The 20519-nt window shown below is 43.2% G+C and overlaps 1 protein-coding gene across 2 annotated transcripts in view; it reads left to right on the top strand.

The window, feature by feature from the left end:
• The window catches only part of SLC39A11 (solute carrier family 39 member 11), a 2092456-nt gene that overhangs the window by 749490 nt on the left and 1322447 nt on the right, over window positions 1–20519 (top strand). The window contains exon 5 of one of the 2 annotated variants that reach the window (XM_085617335.1): window positions 19713–19830. In XM_085617335.1, coding sequence (XP_085473461.1) covers window positions 19713–19830 — 118 coding nt within the window. Of the gene's footprint in view, window positions 1–19712; window positions 19852–20519 lie in introns of both variants that reach the window. The other variant, XM_085617334.1, reaches the window with a different exon arrangement.

The raw sequence follows: 20519 nt of genomic DNA, 5'->3' as shown, positions 1-20519 counted from the left end.
GTGTGATTAGCATGCACAATGTTCTTAGGAAAACTCCATGCAAATGACACGTGAGCAGATAAATTTATGGATTTATTCACTCCATCTCTAACCTTGCTGTTCTTGTGAAAATGTGATTTCCTAATCAGTACTTTCTCATTACTGACCATGATTGTTCGACGGATGTTTGATTATTTGAAATTACAGCTTATTATCATAGGTGATGATGGCTCCCAAATGTAGGCAATTTGCGAGGTTTCTTGTTCTATTTGGAGCGCTGGCAAACATTAAGAGAGCCAACACATTGTTTAACACTGCTGCTTCTAATTCATTTTGTGTTTTGTTTTTGGGATGTGGGAAGGAGGTCTTTTTTATTGTGATGCTAGAGACGCACCGAGGCAAAGTAGACACAGTTGAAACCAAAAAGGATTTGGCAGTGGGTTTATAAACCTATCGGGAAATTGGCAGGATTTCCACATACTAGTGGCTTCCAAGGCCAGAAGGCTTGGGATCATCAGATGTCAGGGTGTGCCCAGCACGCAGCTTCACCGGCTTCAATCGTACTAGTCCTTAATAGTTTTCTCTCCTTCTCTATAGCCGCGTTTTGTGCCTCAGTGGATCAATGGCAGCAGGGCCACCCTTCCCGGGCTCAATAATATGAGTAGCTTTGAGTTCCATAACCAGGAGCATCTATTATTGAGTTCCATGACACATTATTCTTTTATTTATCTAGTTATGTATTTGAAATGTCTTTCTATGCGTTATTATGTAAAACCAGTCAACCTGTGTTGAGATACTTGCCCTGTCGAACATCCCCAGGCTTCGAATGTGCCACCCAGTAGTAGGTTGCGTCAAAGTCCTCAATTGTGAAACACTATTCTTTTTGTGATTTAGGGCACCTGAATAATGCACAATTTGTTTATGTGCTTTTGGAAACCCATGAGTCCCTTCTTGTATTGTATTTTCTCTACTGAGGTATTTGTTCTGATTCAAACAAACTCACTTGTAATGGGAGCTGAAAAGCCCTTTCTATGGGATCTCATTTTTCACTTCATAAATCTGGACTGATGCCGCCAGTAGTTTCCAGCTGGAGCAGCAGGCAATGACATTTAGTGGGACATTGCATGTGCGTGAACTTGGAGAATCCATCTGTTCACTTTTAGTCAAATCATACACATGCCTGAAAATGACTGAGGGTTGGCTCTACTCTGCCCCAATTCAATGTGTCTGACAAATATGCTTGGAAACTTTGTTAATGCAACGGTCCAAATTGGGTGGTGATGGTTGTGGTGACAGAATCTCTTTTGTGCATTTTTTCATCACAAGTTGCATGACAGACTACTCTATTTAAATCTGGTGACACTTTTAATCCATGTAATTATTGATCAAATTTACTATGTTTCTTATAGAATAGTTAATGTACTAGGACACCTGATCTGGAAATGCATATAGGTTCAGTGGTGCTGTGCACTCTCCGCTGGTCCCTAAATGTGCTCAGTCATCGTGAGCTGGCCATCTAACACTATATTCCAAGGCTCTTTGCGTGAGCTGCTGAGAGAGGTGTGTGTCCGAGTTCAGCAGGCCACCAAGTGAAGTTGCGGAGCGAGGTGTCTTTGCTGAAGATTACTACTTCCATCTTGTCTGCGTTGAGTCTGAGGGTGTTAGTTTTCATCTTTCTGCTGACTTTGGTCATGCAAGCAGAGAAATGTATCTGGGTGTTTGTTGTCTTGTCGGAGAGGGAGAGTGTAATCTAGGTGTAATGAGCATAGGATATGATGTTGATTACTTGGGCGTGGATGATGCAGGTAAGTGGGATCATGCAGGTGTTGAACATACTGGGGCTGAGTAAGGATCCTTTTGGAACCCTGCTGATGAGACTGACTGTACCCAATATTAAGGGGGCCAGACTGACAAACTAGGTGCAGCTGATCAGGAATGAGCAATCAGTCAAAGTGCAGAATGTTGGATGCCGGCTTCGAGCAGTCATTGTATAAGGATTGGGTGGGAGACTGTCAAAGGCTGCGTTAAGATTCAGTATGTTGAGGGCAGCAGTGTCACCTCTATTCATGATCACCCGTATGTCGTCCATGGTGATGATGTACTGTTGTTGGGCCTCACTCCAGATTGAGTTATATTGAGTTGGCTATCAGTGAGGTGGGTTGCTAAGCAATTGCTTATCTTTTCCATGACTTTTGCCGAGTAGGCTAGCAGGGAGATAGGCCGGTAGCTGGCTAGCATCTTAGGGTCTGCTGAGGGTTTCATAAGGAGGTGGAGAACTGTGGCATGTTTCCAGGTATCCTGGTAGGTGGGTGTGATGATTGCGTCATTCAGGATCAAGGTGAGGGCTGCACTGCTGGGGTCCAGTACCCTGATGAAGATGTGGTGAGGATAGGGGCCCGAGGGTGCTCCTGAGTGTATGGACTCCGTGGTTGGGGTTTCTTGAGTGGAGATGGTGGGCAAGGTGGTCCACTTTGTGTTGGTAAAGATGGGAAGGAGGACTACAAGAGTGCTACAAGAGCCTGAGCCACTATAACATTCTAGGAAAATCAGACAGATGCCATTTGCACTTAAATACAACTCCATCTGGGACCAGACACAGTTTTTTGTGTGGGTGACCATTTAATGAGTTTCTTGACCCAAAAAGTCATTAACTAAAACTAACCCTGCTTTTGTACCTCCTTTCCTAAGGAACAATGTCTGATGTCAAATTCTTGGAGGTGACTGCCTTGTCATTTACCCCAAAGAGCTTTTTTCTGTTTTTTTCTGTCCAGCTGTACCGAAATGCTTATGTTCTCTATTACCCCTACTTCCTTAACAATCTGGAGCTATGGCAGACAAAGGGGGTAGGGATCTCAACCCAGCGTCCCTTTCCTCCCCCACACCCCTCTGCACCCCTTTATCGAATCTGCTGTTCTGCTATCATAGTTGACTGGGCCCACTCAGCCCCACAGCTGATTGGCATTGGCACAGAAGCATGTGGTACCCACTCTGTGTGGGAGATACCTTGTCCTCCAAAGCCTTCCTCTGAAGAAGCAAGATACAGGATGTTCTTAAAGCAGCTGATTGCGTCTGTGTGTCTACTTACATAAGTGTATAGAAGAAATGTTCTAGTCCGTCGTTGATGCATATAGCAATGCCCTCCGTGGCTCCCTTTACAATGTATGCACAAGCCTCCCTGGCTGGATAGGAAATCATGATTGTGTTAAAGACATGGCTGGTGAGGTTATTCCCTCCAGTAGTATCCGTATTGCGACCTGCCCTGTATGTTTTCCCTGAGGCTTTCGTGTCATTTCGGTATCTTGTGGTGGCTGCTGGAGTCGGTCCTTGCCTTGCATCGCACTACCCGCTCCTGTATTTCCAGCAGCCGGAAATTAGGTTTCAAGGGATGTAGCAGACTTTACCAATGTTTTTCTTGTGCAGCATAGTTTTAGTAATGTCATGTTGACACGTGTTGCTTCCTCTTGCTGCTGGATGAGTTGTATTAATGGTTAAAATTCATAACATTAGCTTTCATACCTAGACAGAGGGAAACCACCTTCCCCACCACCACTCCTGCCTTTCACCACCCTCTCTCAGACCTATCTTTTTCGCTTCTATCAATACCCTTCTTCTGCAGTCGCAGACCTCGATTATGTTTATGTTTAAAGCAATCATTCCTCTGAGAACATCTTACATTCATGTATTTATTTGCACTTCAACATATTCTCGATTGAAGCGCTATGTAAACAGCATCAGGCGATAGATAAACATCTAAGCAGTGATGAGAGGGAGAGTCAGGGAGCTCCGGTTGCTAAGAGATGTCTTGTGGCTGGGTCCATCACAAAGGAGGGCGCCTGATGTTCCCTAAGGCACTCATGTAGACCAGAACAATGGAAAACAGCACCCTTCTAATCGTAACAAAAACTTCTTTTTGTATGGACCGCTTCTTTCTTACCGTGCCCCTTGTTTCATTATCAACCAGTTTTTGGATGCTCAGGTTTCGACCTCGGAAGTATGAACGCCGAGTCGGCCCCTGCGCAGATGAAACCATGTTAACGCTCAGAGAGCAAACTTCTCTGCAGGAATTCATATAGGTCTTTTTTGGAAACTTCTTAGTGGGGACACGATCTTCTGCCTACCTCTTTCGCCTCTTTATAGGTCTTTTTTTCCTTCTTGTTACTTTTAACCCCTTTGTATCTCATTACTTTATCCCTTCTATCTACTTTGGATTTCCTCTTTCCCATTTATATGTTTATTTCACCGGTTTGTTAAATTCCCTTTCTCTACACATGTTTTTTTCTTCTGTTGACTATCAATCTCTTGTGTCTCCTTTTTGATCCTCCATTCAAGAGATTAGCAGTTCTTAACCTATGGTCCGGGAACCTCTGGGGGTTCATGACACCTACTCAAGGGGTCCGCGACCACTGAGAGAATGAAATAATATTAACAGATTAATAAAGTGTATATAAATAAAGAAGCAAAATGTAAAACTGAATATTTTAAAATATTGGGCAAATGTGAAGGAATTTGGATTTGGAGGCTACACATTTAGTTGATGTCCCTTTGGATTCATGCAAGTGCCTCATGCAGAATGTATTATTGAAGATGGGTGGTCTCAATTGAATTTAGAAAAGCCACAGCCTTCTAATTAAAATGAAATAGTTCATTATTGGTGTATTTGTTTGTTCAATCCTTGTTTCTGTAATTATGTGTATTGTCTTGATGTTTGAATCATTAAAATTGCTTACGCTGGGGTCCCCAGCTTCTAGTAATGACTCACTAGGGGCCCCAGATTCCAGTAATGATTCAGTGGTGGTCCCTAGATATTTAGTGATGATTAAGGGGGGGTCTACAGAAGTCACTAGGTTAAGAACCACTGCACTGTCTGTCTTTTCTCTATCACTTATTTATCTATCTCTTCTAAATGTCTGTCTGTTCTTTCTTGTCATTATAACTTGTCCATATTTGGTTCCTTCTTCCTCTCTCTCTGTGTACTCCTTCCTTCCTCCTGTCTTTTAGGTCGTCTTTCTAGTTTCTACCTGCAAATCTCATTCAACTCGCCTGTCTCTCTTCCACGTCTCCCTCTGGTGTCCCTCTGTTCCTGTCTCTGTAGCGTTGTCGTCTCTGTGTTGCTTCGATATTTTCCTGTCTATCTTTGATATCTGCCTCTACCTTCTTGGCTTTGAGGTCGTCTTCTCTACCTCGTCTTTTGCCGTCTCTTCGTTCGATGTGACCTGTTTATGCCTGACCATCCTATAAAAGTAAAAAAATATATATATAATAAAGGAGCTTACCGGATGAGCAGCATCTGTGCGCATTTACCTCAAATATACGAATCCTTTCTATCCATTTGAAAGCCACATTTTCAAAATAAAATCCATCAGTTTGATTGGTTACCCAGCAAGCTGTAGCGGTCTTTAATTGTTATAAACAGTGTTTCTATGGAAACTGTCTGACAAGGAGCAGCAAATCAAGTTTAATAACAAGAACATTGCCCATTTATGTCCGTAATGAGGAATAGCTGGGAGAAGTAGCTTCTTCCAGTTATGACCCGTACCCTACCCACCATTCTGAGCTCTCTCATGCAGTGGCCCGAACATTATATCCTGCAAAGGCCAATGTCTGAATCGGCCGGTCCAGCTTTATTCTAGAGGATTGTGTAGCAGCCGGCCCCTTCTTCAACCTGGCCCTTTGTCAGGAGCATGGCTATCAATGGTGCAGCGACTCCGAAGCCTGGCGGTCCCACTGAACCCAGATTATTGTTATATTTTATTTCTCAGCTAGTGTTCAGGGGCCCCGTTTTCCTTGCATATACTAGGGCCCATGGCATGTTCACTATGCCACTGCCCCTTGTTCCACTGTTCTCTTCTGTAGGGGCCCCAGTCTAGAATGCTCCCCCTTTCTGTACTAACCCAAATCCTTCTCTTACTGCAGTGGCTACATTTGTGTAACTACAACCTTCTCTTTGAATGGATCAGGAAAGCTAGGATAGACAGAGGTTCCAGCCATGGGCTTGTGCACTATTTTGCACCCTTAGTACAAAACACTTTGTGATGGATACACATAATACTGAATTGCACTTGTTGCTCACTGGAGAGCATCTGTGTGTGAGTGCATACATGTGTGTGCAATATTATACGGGTGCTGCCTTTGCTGCACCAGTGCTGTCACTACATAATCATTTGAGTAAGTCTGTACTATTTTGTGCGATGGCTTGTGCTACTACTGTCCATGCTGACCTGGTTGTTATGTGCCTGATGTTTTACTGCTTCTCCTTGTGTGTTAACTCGTGTGTGTGTGTTTTGGTGTGTATCGGGGACGATGCTAGGATTTTGGGGGCCCTGTACAGAAAGGTAAAGCGCGATGCTCCTCTAATTTTGCATACAACTTGACGCATTCAGGGATGTTTGTACCTCTGTCATTAAGCCCCCCCCCCACACTCCTGAAGCTACTTTATGCAGACCCTTCCTTCTCAGCCACCTACAAGCAGCTTTTTTATAGCTCCTAAAGGGTGGAAGATGTGAGGTTTGCTTTTCTTCTGAGAGGGTGAACGCCTGGGGCACTAATCTGCGGGACAGTGTGCATCCCCTGGTGGCTGTTTGTTAGAAATGGGGGTCTCTAGTTGGCAGTGGCTTGTACACTATCCAAGTAGGGTCCCTTCCTTCTAGTCAGGGTAAGGGAGTTACACGCCCAAGATAACAAGACCAAAACAACAAAAATCCAACACACATATATCACAGTTCAGTCAATATAAAACTATGGATGCGTCACTTTTAGTACAAAGTAACTGGGACACGTCAAAATTAAAAACCAAAACAGGCTCAGGGGAGGTGAGGCGCTGGAAAACAAAGCAATGCGTCGGTTCCTTACATGCAGTGAAGATGATGCATCGGTTCCTTGCCCCCAGGGGAGGAGATGCGGCTGTTCCTTACTGCTACTCAGGGGAGGTGATGTGTCGGTTCCTTACTGTAAGAAGAGGTGATGTGTCAATTTCTTACTGCGTAGGAAGGTGACGTGTTGATTCTCTAATCATGCGGTCTCAGTTCCTTACTGAAGCCCAGCGTCGCTGTAGACTTGGCGCACAGGTGCAATACGTGGAAAATCCAGGCGTTGCAGGTCGATGCAGCAGCGATCCAGGCGCTGCGTAAATTTCTGCAGCTGCAGACAGGTGATGCGTTGATTTTTCTAGCCACACAGCAGGGCCTGCTTCAGAGTCCGTGTGGTGGTCTTGGACTTCGGAGACACGGTGCGCTGAACTCGGGCTTCAGCAGTTCCTTCAGACACGGACAGGTGCTGCATCGATTTCTTCCGCCAAATGGCAGTGGTTCATGGAAAGTTTTCCAGCACAGTGGCGCTGCATTGGAAAAACAGGACGATGTATGGATTTTCAGCAACAAGCGCTGCAAAACCCCCTCCAAGGGCCTAGAACTGGAGTTGGCACCACAGGGCAGGTCAGAACTCACAGCAGTGGAGTTCAGGTTTGCTTCAGCAGAAATCTTTGTGTCCTTGAGACATCTTAACAGAAGGCAATCACACACCCTTGGAGATTCTTCTCACAGCAAAGTCCAGTCCTTGTTCTCTTCAACACAGAAGCAGCAACTCAGGCCAACATAGCAAAGCAAACACAGCAAAGGGGCAGTGCTCATCCTTGCAGCTCTTCTCCTTGGCAGATGTTCCTCTTGATACAGAAGTGTTCTAAAAGTCTGGGGCTTTAGGTAAAATACTTTTACCCCTTTTGGCCTTTGAAGTTGGCAAACTTCAAAGAAAGTCTTTGTTGTTCACAAGTTCTTGCTTTGACCGCCTTTGCTCCAGACACACTGCAGGGGGTTGCAGACAGCATTGTGAGAGGACAGGCACAGCCCTATTCAGGTGTCAGTGACAACTCCTCCCATCACTCTAGCCCAGGAAGACCCAACAGCCTGGTGATGGCTTATCAGGATATGCAGGACACACTTTAGCTCCTTTGTGTGACTGTCTAATATAAATGTACAACCAGCCCCTGTCAGTCTAAACCAGATGTGGATTCCTCAGGCAGGCAGAGACATTTAAACAAGAAAATTCCCAGTTTCTAAAAGTGGCATTTTCAAACACACAATAAAAAAAATAAAAAAACACACACTTTTGCCTAAAGATTTTTTTTTTTATTCTGTGCCCGGGGAACCCAAACTGCAAATATCCATCTCTTCCCAATCAGCTCCAATGATAACTTATGGTAGAGAGAGGCCTTGTAATGTGGAAAACGAAATTGGTGGTATTTCACTATCAGGGCATGTAAAACACATCAGCACATGTCCTACCTTTCACATACACTGTGCTCTGCCCAGGGGGCTACCTTGGGCCTACCTTAGGAGGGCTTTCCATGTAGAAACAGGGATGGTTTGGACCTGGCAAGGGGGTGCACTACATGGTAGTTTAAAACTGCACTCACAAACACTGTAATGGCAGGCCTGAGACAAGTTTACAGGGCTACTCACGTGGGTGTCTGTAAAGAGTAAAGCTCCAATAATAAATAGAATAAGGAGATCCAGGCAGCCTTCATTCAAGTTCAAGTAGAAGCTTTAATTCAGAGGTTAACAACCCACGACTCTTCCAGGACAGATCCCCAGTCTGAATGCTTACTTACAAACTTGCATTCTAAACTCTAGAACAACATGAAAATGAATATTCTCTTCCTTAAAGAAACAAGTGAATATAATACATCTTGTAAATACTACATGTAACACATCCCCCTTTCATACACAAACAAACAAAACAAAACACACAATACTCCACATAACAACAAAACACACAATTTGCCAAAAGACACTAAATTAATAGTACACGAAATCTTCACTTCTGAATGGTGAAACTCTAATCCTAGAACTGTGCCTAACCACAACATTGTCACCAGCACCTTCACTCCCTCTACCAACATCTGGAACAACCCTGTCACTAGAAGACATTATCTGAGAAGATCTGGTGTTATTATCACATTCTCCCCGATTTTGCAAAGGAATGGAATTGCCAGAATCTACAACTACATTGTCACTCTTACTATTCAAATCACACAAATCAAACCCATCTGAATGATCTGAATATCTACTTTGAAATCTCATCTTATCAAAAATTATCTTTGCTTGTTCTTCATTGAGTCTAATTACGGCATTGCGATTCCACCATCCCCTATCTTGCAGCATGACCGCCATTTCTGAGACTCTTAATACCTTGGCTGGCTTAGAAAATTTCGAATGGCCTTTCACCACTCTAATAGGTTTCTTAATAAGAACCCAATCACCAGGAACTAATGAAGTAACTTTGACATGTTTCCTTGCATCATAATTGGCCTTACAAACTTGCTGTTTTCGTTTCACAAATTCCCTAACTTTTCGCAAATCAATTTCCTGATAATCACCTTGTTCAACCTTTCCCTTCAGCCACGATGGTATACCTTTGTACCTCCAAACCATTATTCACAGCGGTTTGTACACCTTCTTTCAACATTTTGTTTGCCCGTTCTACCAAACCATTAGAAGCAGGGCTGTATAATGGTACCAAAATATGTTTAACTGAAACCTTATCTAAAAAACATTTGAAATCATTTGAAGTGAAGTGGGTGCCATTGTCAGTTACAATTTCAGAAGGAAGACCTTCAATCAAAAATAGACGCTGCAAAAAGGAGATAGCAGCTTTTGAATCTGAACTTTTAACAAATGAAAAATATAACCATTTTGAGAAGTAATCAATTATAACAATCAAAAATCTGCCATCATCACCTAGTATATTGAAAGGACCAGAGAAATCCAACCCTAGCTTTTGCCATTGACCCTTGGGCCACTCCACTGGACACAAAGGAGAAGTAGAAGTACGCCAATGTTTATCCGAACATAAACATTCCGGACATTTATCAACATATCGCTTGACCTGACCGTCAATGCCTGGCCACCAGTACACATCCTTGATCTTCCTTACCGTACTGGAAATCCCTAAATGTCCCTCATGGGCCATACTAATGATTTTACTCCTTAAACACTTAGGTGGAACTATTTTATCATCTCTTAACAAAATGTCATTGACAATTGAAAGTTCAGCCGCAACTTGCGAAAAACATTTGTCTTGCATAGATAAACTTCTGTCACATGGCCATCCTTGAACCAAACATTTTTTTACGCGCTCCAAACAATGATCTTTCTGTGCACACTCAATCCATTCTTCCTCTGATAATTTACTAATCTGTGTAACATCGTTGATAGTAAAAACAACATCTGAATCACTATTGTTATCAAAATCCGCAATTTCCTTATCCAACGGAATTCTAGACAGACAATCTGCCCTAATGTTTTTTCCACCTGGAATATATTTAATATCAAATTGAAATTCTTGTAATCTAGCAAGCAATCTGATCAACCGTGAGGAGGCCTTGTTCGAGTTGCTATTACCCAACATGTATATTAAAGGCTTATGATCTGTGAAAAGTTGAAATCTCGCACCCCAAATATACATTTTGAATTTTTCTACAGCCCAACAACATGCCAGAGCCTCACGTTCTATGGTGCTGTAATTCAACTCTGCCTTATTTAAAGTTCTTGATGCAAATGCTATGGTGTACTCCTTGCCCTCAACCAATTGGCTTAACACAGCACCTAAACCCTTTGAACTGGCATCCACTGTAACCATGCAACAGTGACCATGAGAAAAGGCTCTAATAGCTGGAGCCTCTAAAATTAGTTTCTTGACAGTATCAAAAGATGATTGGGTTTCTTCAGACCATATGAATTTTGCATTTTTCTTGAGCAAGTCTCTTAGAGGTTGTACCGTGACAGCATAATTTTGCACAAAACGAGCATAATATTCGCTGAGTCCCAAAAAAGCTCTCAATGCATCTTTATCAAATGGTCTTGGAGCTTCCTTGATAGCATTGATAAGGGATAGTTTTGGTTTGATACCATCAACCGAAATATTATGCCCCAAGTAGTCTACTTCTTGTGTCACAAATTTACACTTGCTTTTGTTGATGGTCATACCTATTGCTTCAAGTTTGTGTAACACTTTGTCTAGTAGTGAAAAATGTGATTCCATTGTGGATGTGTGAATCAATATATCATCCTGGAATGCTTGAATACCTTCTATACCAGCAAACATCTTATCCATTAAACGTTGGAAAACGCTGGCCGCCGAAGCTAAACCAAATGGCATGCGCTTATACATAAAAACCCCAAATGGTGTAACAAAGGTGGTAAGCGGTTGAGATTCTTCCGAGAGTGGGATCTGATGGTATGCTGATTTCAAATCAATGGTACTAAAAAATTTGCTACCACCCAAATTCGCCAACATCTCTTGAATTCTGGGAAGGGGATGACAATCCACAATAATATTCCGATTTAAAACTCTCAAGTCTGCACATAAGCGGATTTCACCTGAACTTTTGCGGGCTACTACAGCCGCCGAAACCCATTCTGATGATTCAACAGGTGTTATAATGTCCTGTGCACATAAGTTATCTAAAGTTTTCTTCAAATCCTCCCTGGCAGACAAAGGAACAGGTCTACACTTTTGAACAACTGGGAACGCATCCGTTTTAAGTTTGATAGTGTGCTCGAAATTATTAACTAAACCAATCTTATCTGAAAATACCTTAGAATATTTTGATAATATACTGGTCAAATCACCTAAGTCATGCTTTTCCTTTCCCACCTCAGGTACAATAGTAGATATAGGTAAGTCACCCAAGGTAACTGGTTCTGCGTGTCCAGGTTTTAAAATGATGCCAAGACCTGCTTGATCTTGCCAACCTAAAATATCCCTACCATTCACAGCGACATAGATTTTTGTGTGAATTACTCTTGAATAAAAGTGCTTTTTTCCTAGCTGCAGAATATTTTGTAGCATCAATCGCTTCTAAATAGTTGTCAAAAATCCTGAACCATCTATGCCACGGCATAAGTGGTTTCCCTGGATTGGGAAGAAAAGGAGGAGGTTGCATTACATTGTTGGATGAGCTAGACATACTAGTATGTGGTGTATTTGCTATTAAAAAGTTGAAACAAGATACACAAGCATGCAAAACTGGACTAATACTATACCTAAGTAAATATGTTAAATTGACTTTCACTAAAAAAAAAATATATAAATTCACAGGCAGTTCGTGGAAAATAAGGACACCTTGCCAACTAAATTCAAATAGTACTTTTGATGTTCTCTTGTGCAGCGCTAAACGCAATATGGAAAATAGATGCTTGTTCACGAAGAAAATCCACCAGGAAAGACGCTCGTCGTAGTGAATAAACAAGGGATTGGGTTTCAATGCATTCCAGTCAAAACAATCCCTTCAAGATGGCCGACACTACGTGATCCGACGTAGTGACGAGTGGACGTGATGACACTCCTTGCGCGTCAGAATTACCAGTGATTCCTCAGTGCGCGCACGGAACGGTGAAGTCTTCTTCCAACAGCAAAACTGGAAACCGAGACCCAGGTTGTTTTGATTCAAAGTTAATCAGGTATTTTCAACGTAAAATGACACTTGCAGCTATCGCATATATCCGCGCCACAACCCGAGTACAATCAGTGGTTCCAACAGTACTTACGATCGAAAACCTCTTTCTTCTCCGATTTAGCGCTAATCAGTGACATCCATCAAAGTCTCTGACACAGCTTTGCAGTCCATTCTTTTCAGACGAAAATCGACACTGTCCTTGAAGTAATGTCGTTCGTGGTGCGGGCTTTCTTTAACGCAGTGGGATCCAGAAGTTCGCCGAGTTACTGATCCTTGTAATGCATATCATTAAACACGGGTCGGTGGGTTCCTCCAAATTTTCAAACGTCGCCAATAATTGTAAAGAGTAAAGCTCCAATAATAAATAGAATAAGGAGATCCAGGCAGCCTTCATTCAAGTTCAAGTAGAAGCTTTAATTCAGAGGTTAACAACCCACGACTCTTCCAGGACAGATCCCCAGTCTGAATGCTTACTTACAAACTTGCATTCTAAACTCTAGAACAACATGAAAATGAATATTCTCTTCCTTAAAGAAACAAGTGAATATAATACATCTTGTAAATACTACATGTAACAGTGTCACAACCAATGCTCAGGCCCACTAGTAGCATTTGATTTACAGACCCTTTGCACACACAGTGCACTTTACGAGGGTATTACCAGCAACTCAAATATGTCAATCATGGATAACCAGTCATAATCACAATTTACACAGGGAACAGTTGCAGTTTAGCAGTGGCCAGCAGTGGTAAAGTATGCAGACTTCTAAAACCAGCAAAAACGAAATGCAGCACTCAGTCAAAAACAGGAGGTCAGAAGGACGAGGAAAGGGGAAAAACACACCAAAGATGCGAGGTTTAACACTCTTTATGGGCAGCAGGACAAACCTGCTGAATGTGTCTCCTTGCAATTGGGCCATGGGAGGGCTCACCTCCCCATGTCTCTCCGCCCTACATCATGTCTGCAAGGCTCATTGGTGGGGAGCCCTTTCGTGGGCACAGTTACAATGATACACCTCTCTCTAAATTGGATGGACATGGGTCATGAAAGGATAGGTGTGTCATGGCCTGGGTGCAGTGCCCTATGTTGGTAGGCTAAGTATGGGGTCCTTGGCAGCTGCCTATGCCTAGCACTGGCACTTGTGTGTATGGATGCATTTATGTCAGTGTAACATTCTGCCACGGCTGCGCTTCTGTGGTACCTGTTTTCTGTAAAGGAACATTGCTCAAGGCGGTGTGGGGGGAGGAGGGGGGTGCTGCTCCTGTTCGAACAACCAGGTCTTGAGAAGTCTCCTGAAGATCAGTAGGTCCTGGGTCTGGGGCAAGTGGATAGGGAGGGTGTTCCATATCTTGGCGGCAAGGTTCGGTGGATGCGAGGGAAGGTGGCTAGGGTGAGGTCAGCGGAGCGAAGCTAGCGGTTCGGGATGTTGAAGGTCATTTGTTGAGGTATGTTAGTCCGGTGTTGTGCTTTGTGAGCACAGATTCTGTGTTTTTGAGGGAAGCGCCACTCGTGCTGTCTATGCTATATAAGTGCTGTGACTGTGAGGAGGGCATGCACCTGGTAGTTTTGTGTGTGTTGGGGGGGGGAGCCTACACTGCAGATGGAGGTTTGACCTGCTTCCGCTATTGTTGTACTGTTGCTTGTGTGTGTTGTACTGTGCCATGTCTGTGTGTGGATGGAACTTGTGTGTTCCTGCCTGTACCTGTCTGTGGTGCTGATTACGAATGCTTTAGAGAGGTAGTCTATATTTATCTCTTCTGATAAAAATCGACACATCAGAGTTGGAAATTAATTGGCTGCAATATATAGCACCTATTCTGAGTTTTTCCCCAATAATGGGGAACATGCAGATATTGGAACTTATTTTACCAAAATATGGATGCTCCACTAATTAGATTAAATTGCAGCAGGCATGACCTAAATAGTACAGTGTTCATCCCCAATTTAAGGGTTTTCAAAAGAGTAAAATGCATTGTTTGTGGGATAACTTGATAATTTCTCGAATTGAATTGTATTAATTCTTCAAACCCATGATAAGGGTATCAATATTGATTGAGGGCATTATCTGCCTTCCATCAATTTCTATACCCTTATCCCTACAAACACTCACTAGCACTTTAGGCCCACCAGTAGATGGCCACCCATATGGGTTGATAACAACTTAGCCGGGGGAAAAAGTTGAGACTAATTTGGCAATAACCCCCTTGTATCTTTCCGTTTTAGAGTGAAGCACACTAGAATGAAAGGTCATATATCCATTACAATGGTTTTAAGGCCAATGTCTCTTTGAGACATATAACATTAAAATTATTAATGAAACAAATCCAATCAATATGTTGTAATTTTGTTCCAACCCTGGCCATGTTTCTCGACACAAATTTGATTTAGGTAAGAGCTTAATGGGGCAAGGCATGAGGAACTGAATTTGTTTCAGCCATAGATGACAAAGTTAGTGAGGAGGGACCCCCCTTTGAGATCCAACATTAAACCAATTAAACCAGGGGTTAATTCATGTTGAAGCTCAACCGGTCAATCTCACATTGCCTCCCCTAAGGCACAAATGTGTTATATATGGGAAGTGTCAACTGAGTTTGGGGATCCCCACTGTAGGTCCACTGCTGAGTAGAGTGTGGTATGCGTTTCAAACATTGAGGTCTACAAAAATAGCTCAGTGATACTGGTTCAATCACATTTTTCCAAGCAATGAACCTTTGAATTTATACAGTAAAGCGCCTGCTACATACTGAGACCTAAAATGTATTACACACAATCACCAGTACACTTCTTAGGTTCATAACCTAACAAAGCTACTCCTCTCACCATGTTGACAGCGTTACTTAATAAGCTTGTAGTCCCTTCCCATTTTGCCAGCCAATGCATGAATTTATTTTTTAATTCGTGACAATATTCTGTTCGAGTTTGACGAAGATGGGAGGGAATGTTTGAGACAATAAGATAGGGGGTTGCATCATGGGGAAGCTGTAGGGTTGCAATAACAATATGTTGTGGAGCTACAATCTGCCTTTCCTGTTGGATAGAAGTTGTGATACAGGGAAGCGCTACGGGGCGGATAGCGCCTAGTGGAGGGATGCTGGGGAACGAGTCAGAAGAAGGCAGGAGAGCACAAGGGGCTGCCAAATAGACCTTTTCCCACTGTAGACACGGTTTGGGAGAAAGAGAGGTGAGGCGTGCAATTTGAGTAAATGGAGCTTAGTTGGCGGAGGCTACACAGGTAGAAGTCGAAGAATCAAGAACCTTGGCTCATTTTTCAAGTACAGCCCATTGTGTTGCACCCAGCCTTTCTTCAACATTGATAATTTCATTGAGTATTGCCCCCATTGCATTGGTTAAAACAATAGGGATAGAATTAGTCAGGATTTATTTTTAACTTCATTCCTTTGAGGTAGATTTCCTTTTGCCCATGATGTACTGTGCCTGTTGCATAACTTGGAAAACTTAAACACAGACCCAAGAACTGCTACTGGCTCTGACTGGCTCAGACAGGCCGGTCTTGAGCAGGGCTCAGCCTGGGTGCGTTTTGCGCTGCAGTAGTCGCAGGTCCACCAAATAGCACTCATGCCGCATTCTGTTGTGTCGAGCAAACAGTGCTGTGCTATGGGCCTTGAAGTTCTAGGGTCAAAAGTCACTTCCAAATGAGAAGAGCGTCAATGGATCTGTTATTAAATAAATAATGCTGTTCATTTAGAATCAAACGTTAAAATCTGGTACTCATTGTTTCAAGCATTTTCTGCCGTAGCACTTAGCTGGTTAGTTCGACAACTTTGGGAAGGATGTTGAATGGTGAGCATAAAGCGATTCATCAAACAATATTAAGTAAAGCCATTTTGGTATGTACAGATTACCGGGGCCCCACAGCAAAGGTGTTGTAATCGTTTCCTGTCCAACTCTTCCACTGAAATTTGTAGGGAACACCATTGAGCCTGACATACTCGCATCAACACTTGTCTGTAAGGAAAAGTATCTTTTTGTTGTGTTCCCACATTTTTAGGTCTCGTCTAGACAGCGGGAGATATTTTGTTTACGGTCAGTTGGTTTACAGCATGCCCATTGCTTTTTATTTGTTGTGTTTGATGTCACTGATAATTGCTTGCTTTTAGGTGGTTAGCACGTGCTAGAGTGCCCTCATGTCGTCTTTTGAACTCTCCCGCGGAGCATCGCCCACTTATTTGTGCCCTTCCACAGCTTTGTTTGGGGGAGCTACTTTTTAGGTCAAAGTGTACCAGACAGCTCAGCTGTCTGGTTTAGCTGTCTGGTTTGCTGAAAAAATCATGGGGACATTCAGAAAGCTTCCCTGGGAATGCATTCTGCCCATTGCTTACCATTCTCTTTGTGGTTTGTAGCTCACGTCTCCTTGCTATTGCTGGCTTTATTGGTATGAGGCTGTCCAGCTTGGATTCATCCCTTCCCTTGCCCAAACCTTGTTTACTATAACCTTCCAAGATCTCACTTTCTGTAAACAGGCTTTTATATCTTGTTCTTATCACATTTACTGTGCATTTAAACACAAAGGTCAAATGTCGGGCTCCATCTTCTGAGAGAGCTTGGTGTTTACTTTTCTTCCTGTGACTTCAAAGTGAGAGCGTTTATAGCAAAGCAAGAGGAATGCAGATGACTCTAACCCGTGAAGCGCGCTCGTGCCCCTCCTGTGCTCCAGTTTACCAAGCTGTAACATAACCTTTAAAACAAGCCTGCAGGGAGGAGGTGCATGCACATTCTGTGACAACAAATATTCATGTTGAGGTTATTCTATCAAATCACTGTTGGCTTTTGCTTAATGTGAACCACTAGTGAATGTCTAATGATCTTCCTGTTAAGAAGTCAGCGAGTCAGAGTACTAAACCATTTTAATAATAACACGTATTGGCAAGCCAAAAGGTGTAGCCTACACAACTAAACTTAATGAGCAATAGCCTCTTTATGTGCAATATGTGCACTCTAAACCACTTTGTTCTACTCTGCGACACTGCTCTCTGCGCCACTGCACTCTACAACACTCTACTCTGCACCACTGCACTCTACGTCACTGCATTTTATACCACTCTTCACCATTGCACTCCATGCCACTCTCTTCTACTCTGCACCACTTCACTCTACGCCACTACTCTATGTGCCAGTCTACTCTGCACAACTCTACTCTGAGACACTGCACTCTGCGCCACTCTACACCACTACAATCTGCATCACTCCACGCCACTCTAATCTATCCTACACCACTGCAGTCTACACCACAGTATGCTTCTCTACTCTGTCACTGCACTCTGCGTCAATGTACTTTATATCACTTTGCTCAAAACCAATGCATTCGACACCACTGCATTCTACCCCAATCTACTCTCAACCACTGAACCACCACCGTACTTTATGCTACTTCTCCCAAGGCCACTGTACAACACTCCACTCTACGATACTCCACTAAATGACACTCTATTCCATCAAACTCAACTCCACTCTCCTGCACTCTTTGCCACTCTACAACACTAGTCCACTCTGCCATGCTCTATCCAACTCCCTCCGTGCCATCCATACCACTTAACTCCACTTTATTCTATGACACACTACTCCACTCTATGCCACTCCACTCTTCAACAATCTACTCTATGCCACCCTACTCCACTCTACATACCACCCTCTACACCACTCCACTCCAGACCACGGCACTCTACCTAGCTCTACTCCACTCTACGCCCTTCTACTCTACAACACCTTACTCCCTCAATGACACCCCACGCCACTCCATGACATTCCACTCTGTATCACTTTACACCACTTCATAACACTCCACTGTACTCCAGTTTACGACACTCTACTCCATGCCTCTCTCCTTTACCCCACTAACTTTTAGCCATGCTGAACCGCAGCCGCGTTGGTGTACAACATGGCTAAAACATATTGGCAAAGCTAATAGGTCTTACATAGTCGAGACCTATCGGCTTTGCCAATGTTTGTTTGTTGAAGACCTCAGGTGCTTTGACCCCTGCAGTGGTTTCGGCCTGCGCTAAAAGGCTCAGCTACTCGTGCTCTATATTAAGGACTTGATAGTATCAACAATGTTTCAATGCGGTGATGAGTTTTTAAAACAATATATGAGCAAGATTATTTTGGGCGTCTCATTGTCTCTAACTTGTACTTGACATAATAGTTCACGGGCAGACAGTGTAGGAAGATGTCAATTCCCCTAAAGAAACTGGTTAGTAATCGATCTGTTGCATCCTGCACTATTTGAAGACTTATCAAATGCATTTAGAGCTTTGAATAATGGTTGAGTAAAATTTACTCAAATGGATGGACCAATAATTGGAAGCCCTGCATGGCTTGTGGAGGGGAGGAATGTTAAAACCACTAAAAAATGAATTTGCTGTTGCACGCCTACAGTCGGAGAACTTCTCATTTTGAGTTCAGCAAATATCTACTATCAAATGTCTCCGACTTCCCCATCCAATCTGCCAAGGTTCATTGGCAATCCTGTCAGGAAAGAATGGTGGACCAGCTGTCCATTCTAGATTGACTGATCTTCCACCGTGTCTGTCCAAGAACCTCATGAAAGACTGCCACTGAAAGGGTGAAAGACTTTTAAGGTCAAGTAAATATTGCGCTAAAACAGCGAGGAGCACCCTCAGCATTGTATTGGGGCACGTGCACACGTACAATATCCTCAGGTTGGGAGAACTTATGGAGCGCATACACATCGAGTAAGAAATTTGGCCATCAGAGGCGGGCTTTGGTAGATTTACTTTCAGAATTTCCTCAACAATGGTTTCCTCTGACATCAGATACAACACTTTGTCAGAGAAACCTCCAGTGACCTGGCAGAGAAATCAAAATACCATGTATTTTCATTGACATATTGGCAGAGAAAGTAAATCTGACTCAAGAATAAGTGGAGATTCTGCCGACCAAACTCTAAACCAGGCTCAAGTGTCACTGGTTAGAAAACCACACTCTTGACTTAGCAACAAGGCAAGAGCCTAGATCAGCCTAGAGGTTGGGTCAACAGACGCATAGCATGGGTGCCACGGGCCATCCTCACCACTGTAATAATCGGGGTTGCGTGGGCTCCTCACACCTTTGGACACCAGTGCCACTGCACCTGCTGCACCATTGATAGCTTCTCTCCTCTCAGTTATTGTTTGAGTTTGTCCATTGTCATAAGCTCTCCAGATGTGCAGTGACCCAGAGTTCTTTCAGTATACGTGCATGGCTGTTGGGGTTCATGATCTACAGGTAACTGAACATCTTCCTCTCTTTTCTCTTCCTTTTCAGGGTGTAGGTGACAGCCTCCACGCACCATTCGTGTTAAATCACAACCCCAGGAGCACAAAGGAGAAAGCAGACCTTGAACTTCCCGATGACGTGGATCAGGAACTCTCCATCCGGATAGGTAGAGCTGCGCATCACAAAGGCAAGCATCCTGTCATATACCACGTAGTCATCATGAGAAGGGGCATTTGTGTAGTTATAAAGTTATGAAAACAAATAAGGGGCTGGGAGCATTGTGATGACCAAGAAGGTGGCCAGATGTTCTCTGAACGTAATCCTCTATCTTCTATGTTGTTCTCAAAGCCAATTCCAACCATCTGGAGATTTACTTGTAGACCCATGCCAGCGGAAGGCAGGTAGTCCATGTTACATTAAAACAAAGGATTAGATGTGTGCCTGTTGCATTACATAGGGCACAGACCAGCAAATTAAATGTATTATCGCCGTAATTATTATTTTATTGATCTACGGAAAAGAGTCTCAGTCTAGGTGCCTGTTGCTGTTAATTTCCCTGAACTCGTTCTTCGGTAGTTTGAGCTCTAAGGCTGTATGTGTAAAGCAACTGTGTAGTTGCACAGACTTACATACCAGAAAGCCATTTGCAGGTAGCTGAGAAGTTACACAGATACAGGTCCTGCTGCTACGTAAGTGAACCACAAGTTGATGCCTTGGGGGCTCAACAATTTGGGACTTTGTGGAAAGACCAATTGATAACTTACGTATTGCCCAGTTTAGAAGACCATCAAAGTGATTTGATGCCCAGTGGCTTTTTAAGTTTGACGGAGTAGCAAAACTATTTACATAATCATC

Source organism: Triturus cristatus, chromosome 7 (genome assembly GCF_964204655.1).
Source record: "Triturus cristatus chromosome 7, aTriCri1.1, whole genome shotgun sequence".
Classification (NCBI taxonomy): Eukaryota; Metazoa; Chordata; class Amphibia; order Caudata; family Salamandridae; genus Triturus; species Triturus cristatus.
Note: the sequence above shows the minus strand (reverse complement) of the source record. Positions and strands in the feature narration are given on the sequence as shown.